This window comes from Equus asinus, chromosome 9 (assembly GCF_041296235.1).
Source record: "Equus asinus isolate D_3611 breed Donkey chromosome 9, EquAss-T2T_v2, whole genome shotgun sequence".
NCBI lineage: Eukaryota > Metazoa > Chordata > Mammalia > Perissodactyla > Equidae > Equus > Equus asinus.
The window spans coordinates 46850761-46864349 of NC_091798.1; the positions used below are offsets into that span (position 1 = coordinate 46850761).

Consider the following 13589-nt stretch of genomic DNA (forward strand, 5'->3'; position numbering starts at 1 on the left):
TATCCAGTCAAAAAATTGAACATAGTCAGTGCCCCAGTTTACCTGGTAAATCCCTTCTTGGTTACACCTCCACCACCTTCAACCTTACTCCAAACTTTTGAAGCCATCACTTCCTTTGTTTTCCTTATAGTTTTAAAAACTAAATATGCACCCATAGATAAAACTTTGCCTGATTTAAACCTTTATATAAATGGGAAAATACAGTAACTATTTGTATGTGTGTTTCAGTGTGTGTCTTCTCATTTCTTTTGCTCAGTGTCCATCCATCTTTTGCCTGTAGCTGAAGTTTTGCCTGTAATGAAGTTCATTCATTGTGTTTGTTGTGTAGTGTTTTGTTATCTGAATAAACCATAATATGTTTACCCTTTCTATTATTGATGAACATTTGAATTTTTTCCAGTTTTCAACTAGTAGGAACAGTGCTGCTATGAACATTTTTGTATAATAGTAAACTTTTTTGTAATGGAATTGGTGTAGTCAACTTCAGTTTTACTAGATTTTGTCTGTTTAGTTATGTATATTAAAAAAACTCTTCTCTAAAGAGATTGTGCCAGTTTTTACTCAACATCAGTATATATGAGAATTCCCACTACATTTGGACGTTTGTTACTTTTTCACTTGTTACTGGTTTATAAATATTTAGCTGCTGTTATTTAAACTGAAAGCCGTTTCTGTTTTTACATTTCTATGTTAAAGAAACAGTAACAAAACTATTTAAAAATAGACATTAACTTTATGCCATCTGGGTCCATACTATAAAATCAATTTGTATTTTCATTATATTAAATGTACTTATGCATTTTTATTGTTAGCTATTTTTAGATTCATCTTGGATTACTGTATTTTATATACACTGAGTAATACTTGCCACAACTTTTATTTTTACTTTTTAATCTAAAATGACATAGCTATAAGTTTTCAGCCCTAAACTAAATAGTAGTATTTTATAAAGATATCTGCTATAGATTCTTTAGCAGTAATACAACCTTGGGTTTTATTATATAGGTTTTATTTCTAGGTATTTATGTGAAATATTTATTAAAGTAACGCTAATGGGTCTCTATTTTTCTTTAAAGTTGGCCTTTGCCAGAGTTTGATCCAAGCCAAATTCGACTGATTGTTTATCAAGACTGTGAAAGACGAGGGAGAAATGTCTTGTTTGACTCCAGTGTTAAGAGAAAAAATGAGGACATATCAGTATCGGTGAGCATCATTATTGATTTGGAAGTATAATGTTAAATATTTTAATTCAAGATAGAATGGGTAAAATTTCAATTATCGTACTTTTGTTTGTGAGTACAAAACATCTTCACCAGATTTTTAAAATTCAGAGCCCTGATTTTGAGAATTTTTAAAGGAAAAAACACTTGCCTTGTCATCACTCTAGTACCAGAGAACATTTTAGTTTGACATTTATTTCCTTATATAATTGTATTGTGCGATATGACTAGAGCTACAGTGATCCTTATAGAGGATCTGGTCCAAACCTCTCATCCCACATTTGTGAAAAGTGTGACCTAGAGAGGTGAAATTATTTTTCTGAAGGTGCAAAGCATTTTCAGCCCTTACTCTATTGTATTTTCCCCTACTTTACAGTGGTAGCGAGAGCATCTATTCTGTTAACTTTCAGTGTCATATTTTGGACTAACTTAAAAGACAAGTTTAGTAGTTATATGGACATTTACTTGGTTGTCCAAGAAAACCTAAGTGATTGCGGTTATCTTTGTTGCTGCTACTGCTATTACACTTTCTGACATAAAGACTTGGTCCCCTGGACCTGTAATCTGGACATGGAAGCCTGTAATTGTTTTTTTCTCTCCTCTCCTAAATTGACAATTTTCACTAATATTTCAGTAAGCAACTGAAAACAAAATAATTTGAGAGAGCTTCTCCTACCGGTAGAATTGTCTATTAAAGGAAACAAATGTTTATTTTTTGAGACTTGGGAGTTTGTATTTGAGATTTTATGTTCTTAGAAAAATTTAACATATTGGCCATATTCTACTGTCTTATTTACAACTACATCCTCAGCGTCTGTTACAGTGGCATGTAATAGGTACTTGACTTATTTCTGAGTTACTTTAATTGCCAAATTTTATGATGTCATTCTAATTACTAACACATTTTTCAGTTTTCTGGCGATTGTGCTTTGTTTAGGTTTCTTAGGCATTCTCTAGGCACTTTTTTCAATCTGGTAAGAAAAAAGCATTACAAAATGTTCTTAAAGTATTGTTTATTTGTGAAAATAACTAAATATCTATGAAGTATTAAGCACTTGGAGATTTAGCAGTCTCTGCCCTCTTGGTGTCTGCAATTAGGCACCCTTTTAGGGGAGGTAGACATTGAACAAATAAGTACACAAATAAATCATTCCAAATTGTGATTGAGTACTATGAATGAAACACACAGGATGCTTATGAGATTCCACAGGAAGGAACCTGGTTTTCTTCATTTGAGTGTAGGAATATTAAGGAAAATCTCACTAAGGAAGTGAAATTCAAGCTGAGATCTGAAGAAATTGAGGGCATGGAACAGGGGATGAGCACTCCTCATAGCAGGACCAACAAATGCAGTCTACAAAGTGACTTAGGAGCTTGGTGAATTGAAGAAACTGAAAGAAGACCAGTCTGGCTGGAATGGTAGTAAGTAGTATGTAAAGTAGCTAGAGATGAAGTTGGAGAGAGATGGAGCAGCAGCCAGAGTATTTAGGGCCTTATAGGTCTCTGGGTTAGAAGTTTAGATTTATATCCTAAATTTAGAGGGAAGTCGTTAAAGGAATCTGGTTTACATTTCAAAAAATTGCATATAAGATCGTTTAGTTTATGACAAAGGAACCAAGAATATAAATGAGGAAAGGACAGTCTCTTCAATAAATGATGATGGGAAAACTGGACAGCCACATGCAAAAGAATGAAACTGGACCACTGTCTAACACCGTACACAAAAACTAACTCAAAATAGATTAAAGACTTGAATGTTAGACCTGAAACCATAAAACTCCTAGAAGAAAACATACACAATAAGCTCCTTGAGATTGGTCTTGGCAATGACTTTCTGGATTTGACACCAAAAGCAAAGGCAACAAAAGCAAAAATCAACAAGTTGGAACTACGTCAAACCTAAAAAGCTTTTGTACAGCAAAGGAAACCATCAACAAAATGAAAAGGCAACCTACTGAATGGAAGGGAAGTATTTGCAAATCATATATCTGATGAGTTAATAACAAAAAAATATACAGAACTCATATAACAATAGCAAAAAAACAATCTGGAAAGAGTCCAAGATAGTGGCGTCAGAAGATCCTGAACTTATCTCCTCCCACAGAGACACCAGGTCTATATCTACATATGGATCATTTCTTCCTGAAAGAGATCTGAAAGCTACATAAACTGCTTCTCCACAACCAAGGGTAAAAGGGCCACATTGAGATGTTTAGGAGAGACACAGTCTCATCAAAAACCTCATCCCCAGTGCATTGACACAGAGTAGGGAGGGATCTCACTGGTCCAGCTCTTCTCCTGGAGGAGTGAGGGTTTTGTACCCCACATCAGGCACCACTAACCCCTGGGATCTGCACCGGAGAGATGAATTCCCAAAATGCCTACCTTAGAAAACAAATGGGCTGATGTCCAAGGGACTCAAAGGTCTATAGGGAACTGAGATTCTCCTTTTAAAGAGCTCATGTGCAGCCTTACTCACCCTGGGACCCAGCGCAAAAGCAGCAGTTTGAAAAATGCCTAGATTATTTTTGAAGGTTCATTTGCTAATCTTAAGACATCTGCTGCAGGGGCAGGAGACACTTGAAACTCTCTCTGGACACGGAGGCACTGGCAGATGCCATTTCTGTACTCTTCACCTCTCCAGCTAGTACAGGTGGACAGGCTTGGACTTGGCACCCTCCCGCTGCCTTGCTGAGGTAGGAGGGGACCAAGCAGTCATGGCACTATCTCTCTGCCTTGCTGAAACCACAGAGCATAGGTGGATGGAGTGCTTCTCCGCTCCCTGGCTAGGGCAGGCAAGGACAAACGGTCACGGCATTGTTCTACTCCTTTGCTAAAGTCTGTGAGCACAGATGGTTGCAACACTCCTGCACTCCCTTGGTGGAGCCGGCAAGCACCAGACGTCATAGCATTTACCTACTTCTTTACTAAAGCTGGCTGAAGCCAGCAAGCATTCCTTGCTCCCTACGTTCTCTACCTGCCCCAGTAAAGCCAGCAGGCCCTGCACAGTTCACACAGGGGATGACCCTTGATTGCCTGGCCCTGGTGGCCAAGGTTGCTGGATTTCCTGGGCCTCACAAGAATGTAACAATTGGAAAGACGGTTCTTGACAGGTGCCACCACCAGGATACTACGCAGTCAGTAGACTAAAACACACCCCCCAGTCTTCCTGTGAAAAAGGCCTATTTGCTTATCCTGGAGCTTCAGCCTGGGGGACAGGCCTCAGGTTTCTCACGCATCTAGAGGCTACAGAGGTGCTTCTAGGGAACATAAGAAGGGAGACTGTATTCTTGTGCATCATGTTAAGTCTCACTACAGCTTAAGGATACCTCCCATAAACTCATCTGGAACCCAATTTTTGCACCTCTCACCCAGTGGACACCTCCAGATCTCCTGATCTGGAGGCCAGCAAGGTTTAGGATTGAAGCCCCACAAGACTGTATATATTTGCATGCTTTAAAGCTGCTACCTTAGGGTCTGGCTTTCAGTCAGCCTGAAACTAGGTGCTAACTGAGGTTTCTCCCCTTGGAACACTGACAGGTCTGGGCAAACTCTCAACAATGGGAACCTATCAAGAATAAATCAGGCTGTTGAGACAAATCACAAAGGTATGAGAGACAACCAAAAACTAGGGCAAGGTTGAAGGATAAGGTTCATCACCTATACAAGCCCACTCCTTGAAGACTGAGAGAGCTAGGTGTTTTTTTTTTTTTTTTTTTTTTAATTAATGTTATGATAGATTACAACCTTGTGAGATTTCAGTTGTACATTTTTGTTAGTCATGTTGTGGGTACACCACTTCCCCCTCCGTACCCTCCCCCCACCCCCCCTTTTCCCTGGTAACCACCGATCAGATCTCCTTCTCAATATACTAATTTCCACCTATGAGTGGAGTCATGAGAGCTAGGTGTTTTGCCTCCTGCATAGAAACAAACACAGAGTTAAGCAAAATGAGGAAATATAAAAATTTGTTCCAAATGAAAGAACAAGACAAAACTTCAGAAAAAGACCTTCATAATACAGAGATAAATAATCTACCTGATAAAGAATTCAAAATACTGGTCATAAAAATGCTCACTGAACTTGGGGAAGAATGAATGAACACAGTGAGAAATTCAACAAACAGAAAATATAAGAAAGTACCCAACAGAAGTTGTAGTGAAGATTATAATAACTGATGTGAAAAATACACTAGAGAGATTCAAGAGCAGACTGGATGAGGCAGAACAGATCAGCAAATGAGAGAGAAAGGGGCATAAAACTTATTTCAAGAAATAATGGTTGAAAACTTCCCTAACCTAGGGAAGGAAATAGACATCCATGTCCTGGAGGCCTAGAGAGTTCCAAAAGAGAGGAACCCAAAGAGATCCACACCAAGACACACCGTTATTAAAATGTCAAAAGTTAAAGAGAGAATGTTAAAAGTAGCAAGAGAAGAACAACTTGTTACATACAGGGGAAACCCCATAAGACTATTGGCAGATTTTTTTCAGCATAAACTTTGTAGGCCAGAAAGGAGTGTCATGACATATTCAAAGTGCTGAAAGGAAAGGATTTCCAACCCAGAAGACTGTACTCAGCAAAGTTACCATTCAGAGTTGAAGGAGACAGAAAGAGTTTTCGAGACAAGCAAAAGCTAAAGGTGTTCATCACCACTAAACCAGTCTTATAGGAAATGTTAAAGGGACTTTTTAATCTGAAAAGAAATGACATTCATTAATATCAAGAAAACTTATGAAAGTAAAAATCACACTAAGAGTAAATATATAGTAAATGTAGTGGATTAATCACTTATAAAGCTAGTATGAGGGTTAAAAGACAAAAGTAGTAAAATTAAATAAGACTATAATAATTAGTTAAGGAATACATGAAGTAAAAAGATGTAAAATGTGACATCAAAAACAATTTTGGTGAGGGGAGAGAATGTCTAATTTTGAATGTGTTCAAATTTAAGTTCCTATCAACTTAAAATAAACTGTTGTACACATAGGATGTTATATGTGAGCCTCATGGTAACCACAAATCAAAAACTTATTAGTAGATACATGAAAGAAAAGGAGAAAGGAATCCAAACATAACGCTAAAGAAAGTCATCAAACCACAAGGGAAGAGAGAAATAGAATAAGAAAGAAACAGAGAGGAACTACAGAAGCAGCCAGAAAACAGTTAACAAAATGGCACTATGTCCATACCTATCAATAATTACTTTAAATGTAAATGGACTAAGTTCTCCAATCAAAAGACATAGAGTGGCTAAATGGATGAAAAAAACAAGACTCATCTATATGCTGCCTATAAGACACTCACTTCAGAAGTAATAACACACAGACTGAAAGTGAAGATATGGAAAAGGATATTCCATGCAAATGGAAATGAAGGGAAGGCTGGTGTAGATATTCTTATTATCAGACGAAATAGACTTTAAAACAAAGACTGTAATAAAAGACAAAGAAGGGCGTTACATAAAGATAAAGGGTCAATCCAGAAGGAAGACAAAACATTGGTAAATATATGTGCACTCAACATAGCAGCACCAAAATATGTAAAGCAAATATTAACAGACCTAACAGGAGAAATTGACAGCAATACAATAATAGTAGGAGACTTTAGCACCCCACTTACATCAATGGATAGATGCTCCAGACAGAAAATCAATAAGGAAACATTGATCTTTAACAACACATTAGACCAGATAGACTTATAGATATATCCAGAATATTCCATCCGAAAGCAGCAGAATACACATTCATCTCAAGTACACATGGAACATTCTTCAAAATAGATCGTTAGTCTACAAAACAAGTCTCAATAAATTCAAGAAGATTGAAATCATATCAAGTATCTTCCCTGACCACAGTGGTATGAAACTAGAAATCAGTTACAAGAAGAAAACAGGAAAATTCACAAATATGTGGAAATTAAACATGGTACTGAACAGTGACTAGGTCATCAAAGAGATCAGAGGAGAAATAAAAAAATACCTAGAAGCAAAACAGAAATACAACATACCAAAATCTATGGAATGCAGCAGAAGCACTTCTAAGAGGGAAGTTCATAGCAATACAGGCTTACCTTAAGAAACAAAAATCTCAATCTAATTTTACACCTAAAGGAACTAGAAAAAGAACAACAAATGAAGCCCAAAGTTAGTAGAACAAAGCAAGTAATAAGGACTGGAGTGGAAATAAATGAAATAGAGACTCAAAAGACAATAGGAAAGATCCATGAAACTAACTAAGATCTTGTTCTTTGAAAAGATTAGCAAAATTGACAAACGTTTAGCTAGACTCACTAAGAAAAAAAGACATAAGGCTCAAATAAATAAAATCCGAAATGAAAGAATTAGAAATGAAAGAGTTACAACTGATACCACAGAATTACAAAGAATCATAAGAGACTACTATGAACAATTATATTCCAACAAATTGGACAACCTAGAAGAAATGGATAAATTCCTAGAAACCTAAAATCTTGCAAGAATGAATCATGAATAAATAGAAAGTCTGAATAGATCAGTTGCTAGTGAGGAGATTGAGTCAGTAATCAAAAACCTCCCAACAAACAAAAGTCCAGGACTAGATGGCTTCACTGGTGAATTCTACCAAACATTCAAAGAAGATTTAACACCTGTCCTTCTCAAACTCTTCCAAAAAATTGAAGAGGAGGGAACACTTCCAAACTCATTTTTTGAGGCCGGCATTACCCTGATACCAAAAGCAGACAATGACAACACAGAAAAAGAAAATTACAGGCCAATATCTCTGATGAACGTAGATGCAAAAATCCTCAACAGAATATTAGCACACCAAGGGCTGGCCGCTTGGTGTAGTGGTTGAATTTGGCACAGTCCACTTCAGAGGCTTGGGTTTGTGGGTTTGAATCCTGGGCGTGGACCTACACTACTTATCAGCTGTGCTGTGGTGGTGACCCACATGTAAAGTGGAGGAAGATTGGTGTAGATGTTACCTCAGGGCTAATCTTCCTCAGCAAAAACAAAATATTAGCAAACCAAATTCAGTAATACATGAAAAGGATCTCACAACATGATCAAGTCCCCTTGCATTCCAGGCATGTGAGGATGGTTCAGTATCCACAAATCAATCAACATGCTACAGTCCATTAACAAAATGAAAGATAAAGATTATATGATCATCTCAATAGATGCAGAAAAAGCATTTCACAAAATTCAACATCCATTTATGATAAAAACTGTTAACAAAGTAAGTATAGAAGGAACATACCTCAACGTAATAAAGGCTATGTATGACAAGCCCACAGCTAACGTCATACTCAATGGTGAAAAACTGAAAGCTTTTCCTCTAAGATCAGAAACAAGACAAGGATGCCCACTCTCACCACTTCTATTCAACTTAGCAGTAGAAATCCTAGCCACCTCACACCTGGTAGAGTGACTGTTATGAAAAAGACAAGAAATAACAAGCAGTGGCAAGAGTGTGGAGAAAAGGGAACTCTGGTGCATTGTGAGTGGGTATATAAATTGGTGCAGCCACTATGGAAAACAGTATGGAGGTTCCTTCAAAAATTAAAAACTATGATATGATCCAGCAATTCCACTTCTGGATATTTATCCAAAGAAAATGGATACACTAACTGGGAAATATATATGCACCCCCATGTTCATTGCAGCTTTGTTTACAGTGGCTAAGACATGGAAGCAACCCAAGTGTCCATTGATGGATGAATGGATAAAGAAGTTTTTGTGTGTGTGTGTATATATATATAATATAATATATTATACTATACTATATTATATTATATACACACACACACGTATATGCAGTGGAATGTTATTCAGCCATAAAAAGGACATCTTGAAATTTGCAACAATATGGATGGACCTTGAAGGCATTATGATGAGTGAAATAAGTCAAACAGAGAAAGACAAATATTGTATGATCTCACTTATATGTGGAATCTAAGAAAAACCAAACTCATAGACACAGAACAGATAAGTGTTTGCTAGAAGTGGGAAGATGGGAGGTGGACTAAATGGTTGAAGGGAATCAAAGGTACAAACTTGCAGTTGTAAACAAGTCATGGAGATTTATTTAATCTACAGCATGGTGACTATAGTTAATATAGTATTGTGTATTTGGAACTTGCTAAAGGAGTAAGTCTTAAAAGTTCTCATCACGAGAGAAAAAATTGTAACCATGTATAGGAATAGATGTTAACTAGACTTATTGTGGAAAGAATTTCGCAATATATACAAATATTGAATCATTATCTTGTACACCTGTTATGGTATATGTCAGTTTTATCTCAATTTAAAAAAATGCAGGGAAAAATATCAATTTGGCTGCCTTGTGGAGAACAGTTAGATGTGGGGAATGAGGGAGAAAGAGATGTTTGGTGAATCCAACATTATGATTTGAGTAGCTGAGTGGTGAGATGCCTAAGCGTCATAGAATTGTAAATGGTCAACCAGACAGTTTGAAATCTAAGGCCTTGCAGCAAATGTGATAAGCATGTCTTCTTTGTATTTAGACTGCTGATAGATAGCTCAGCAGAACTAGGCTGAGGCTGACAGCTTGACATTGATTAATCAGTACTCTCTTGATTATTTTTTTTAGCAAATATTTGTTGAGGCTTTTCTTTGTGCTTGATATTGTTCCATTGGATTGCAGTGTATGACCTCTCCTTTACTATTTATGTTAATTAATGTTATTTATTGTGTGTTTCTTCAGTATTCTTCCTTTTTATCTTAAACAGCCTTATGAGTCTCGACTCATGCCTTTTCTTGAACCTTCCCTGCGCACCTTTTCTGGGAAGATGCTTCATTAGTCTCATTAGTCTTCTCTCCTGCTGGTGTCTTCTTTATGCCCTCTCAGTTAGCTTTTTTCTTTGCAAACATTCACAAAGCCTCTTTACCCAATACCAACAAAATAATTATTCTTTTGCTTTCTCCTTCATTTATATGTCTTTCTGTCTTTTTCTGTGTCTCTTTGTCCCTCTCAGTCTTCCTTCTCACTGTCTGTTGGTGTTTCTCAGTCTCTGCCTCTCTATCTCTCAGTGTCTCTTTTCTCAGGCTCTCCTATCTCTTGGTCTCTCTTTGGTGTCTCTTCTTGGTTTCTTCTCTTCTCTCTTAGTCCCCTATCTTTCTCTTTGCGTCTCAATAGTAATCTATCTGCTGGCTCCTCTAGGTATATTTCTTTTCTTCTCCATCAGAATTCTCATAATTCTTTGCACATAGTCTTTCATAGACTTGTGTATCATAAATGTATTTTTAGTGTATTTCTTATTAGACTGGAAAAAGAAAACCAAAGTAAAAAATTTGTTATTCACCTTTGTTTCCTAAGCTTCACACTGCCTCACATATGGTAAGTGCTCAGGATATATTTTGATCAATTTTAATAACTGTTTATTATCAAAATCATGTAAATATTTTTGTGGATATCTTGTATGTTCCTTTTGAACACTACAGAACACATTGAAATACCCATTGTTTCATCCAAATTGCAAGCTGTTTGAATCTTTAAGTGGTTTGTTCCGTCTACTTTACTGTACCTGTACCCTTGGAGCATCAAATCATGTGGGTTCTATATAGGCAAAGAAGGACTATGTGATATAAATGATAATTTTAAACTTCTTAACAAAATATTTTTGGTCCATACATAATAATGAGGTAGTTTCGGCATTAGTAGTTTGCTGGATAAAGGTAAATTGTTCAACCTTCTCTTTGCATAGCAGCCTTCTATTTTGACATGATAAATGTTAAGGTCACTTCTCATGTCCTCCTCTTTCTTAGTTTAAAACAATCTACAGGAGGGAATAGGATTATAAATACTAATTTGGCCAAATAATTTACCAAAAATTTCTTCACAGAAATTTTTCTCTTAATGTTGACAAAGTAATAGCATCATGAGTTATAAATAGGAGAGCCAAGCTTTAGAACGTGAGCCCTACTAAATTGCTTTATTCTGTTCCCTTTACCAAAAATAAATTAACATTTTCTAGTTTGGAAAGAGCTGTAAATTTCTTAGGCAATTTAATACCAGCTTGAGTCTGAATTTTAGGATTATCTTTGAGAAGAACTTATTTGAAAGTTGTCAGGAGTAGAAGATAGTAGTACTTGGGCTCACTAAATAAGTTTGAGTGTAATTAATTGGATCAAAATCATATTAATGAAATTTGTTTGCTTTGAAGCCATAGCAATATTAAGAATGCCCATGTAAAAATAGTCTTGGTCCCTTTAAATAAGACACATGATAGATAGTTTTCTTTGTAAAGATGATAGGTCATCATAATTTACTTTATTGAGTACCTTTCATGTGGGATGGGGAAGAAGTCTGGCAGTATTTCACAACAAAATACTCATTCATTTCTGTATTTGGTTGAAACAAATCCTCTATAAAGAACATGATAGCTCCTTATAGGGATAAGAAAATCATGTCTCTATTTCCACATAAAGCAAATACTGTGTATTTAGAGTATATTTAATGGGTTTTGAGAGGAAATGAGGGAGCTGTGTATTTTATTGTATTTTAAATACTATGACTGGTGAATTACATAAATGCTTTGATGTTGTTTTGGAAAGTAAATAACTTTTCATGCGTAAATACTGTCTTACAATGCTGAAATCATATTTATCAATGTACAGCTTTCTCAGAACATACATTTTACAGCTCTGTTGTTATATTGTATGAAAATGACTGTTGAACTGGAAAACCTGATTAAAGTGAATACATTCAATGATTTTAATAAAGGGACTTCCCTGGTTTGTAACAATTTATTTTATTTTTTTACATTTGATCCTGAGACCTTATTCATCTTATAGCTGAAATGTAAAAATTATTGGGATGTGGTTTCCTTGAACACTGATATACCCAAATGGATCCAATGTGATTTGATCACATGATATTATCCTTATCTTAGACATTGTTTTTGTTCTAACCATAATGCAGTGCTATTTCATGAGTCCCTGTGAAGTTATATGATCATTCACGTTTCAGCCTCCATTGGTTATACACAAGGGTAAAGTTGTACATCAGCAAATTCACATAACTTTGGAAAACTAAATGCAAATTACAATGTGTGAGAGTTTTGTATGCTCTGAAGCATTGTACAAGTGCTAATAGTAGAGTCTTAATTATATCAAATTTGAAACATAGGACTTGGTTAGGTAATTGGAGGTGATAAAAGTTAATACACAGAAATCAGCTCAGTGTATTACAAATAGCTGCCAATTAGAAGATAATGAAGGAAGCCAAGACTCCATTTAAAATAGCAGTTTTAAAAAGTGCCCGTGCATAAACTTAACAAAAACCTATGTATTTAGAACTTTAAAAGTCTCCTGAAGTCCCTAAAAGCTTACTTGAGCAAATGGAAAGGTAAAATATATTTTTGAGTAATATTCAGTGTCATAGAACTGTCCATTTTCTCTAAGTTGCTTTGTAAAATATGCTGTACCAATAAAAATGCCTGCTTCTTTTTTTTTTTGGTGGGGGATGGTGTCTGGAACTAGATAGTAGATTCTAAAGGTCAAATGGAAAAAAATTAGCAATAGTGGGTTGTAAAAATGAAAAAGAAAGGCAGTGAGGATGAGCTAGCCCTACTAAATTTGAAAATATACTGTAAAGTCTCAATGGTTTAAACAATGTGTTTTTGACACATAAATAGGCAAAAAAGACTAATGGAATGAAATAGAGGATCAGAAATAGATCCAAATACGTGGAGGAATTTAGTATATGATAAAAGTATCATCTTAAAATCAGTAGGGTAAAGATTAATAAGTGGTATTAAGATAATTAGATAGCCATTTATTTTTTTAATTTTTATTATTTTTTTGAGGAAGATTAGCCCTGAGCTAACATGTGCCACCAATCCTCCTCTTTTTGCTGGGGAAGGCTGGCCCTGAGCTAACATCCGTGCCCAACTTCCTTTCCTTTGTATGTGGGACACCTGCCACAGCGTGGCTTAACAAGCAGTGTGTGGGTCTGCACTTGGGGTCCAAACTGGTGAACCCCCGGCCGCCAAAGTGCAACATGCGAACTTAACAGCGGCGCCACTTGGCTGGCCACTAGATAGCTAGTTAGAAGAAAAATAAATTTGGATTCATATCTCAAATGTATCAAACATTTAAATGTAAAAAAAAAAAAACCTGTAACATTACAAAAGAAAACAAGAGTGAGTTCCTATATATCTTTGGAGCAGGGAAGACCTTTCTAGCTAAGACTTAAAACCCAGAAGCCATAAAGTAAGAGAGTGATAAATTTGACAGTCAAATTAAAAAGAAAAAAACTTCTTTGGTAAACAAAATAAAGCAAAAACAAACAAAAAAACCCCACCACCATACGGAAAGTTAAAGGACAAATAATATCCTGGGAAAACACTTTTACAATATATACG

At 35.9% G+C, this 13589-nt stretch overlaps 1 protein-coding gene across 2 annotated transcripts in view; it reads left to right on the forward strand.

The window, feature by feature from the left end:
- Nucleotides 1-13589, forward strand: part of FNIP1 (folliculin interacting protein 1) — a 129663-nt gene that overhangs the window by 42370 nt on the left and 73704 nt on the right. For both annotated transcript variants that reach the window (XM_044780411.2, XM_044780412.2), the window contains exon 2: nt 1077-1203. In XM_044780411.2, coding sequence (XP_044636346.1) covers nt 1077-1203 — 127 coding nt within the window. The remainder of the gene's footprint in view (nt 1-1076; nt 1204-13589) is intronic.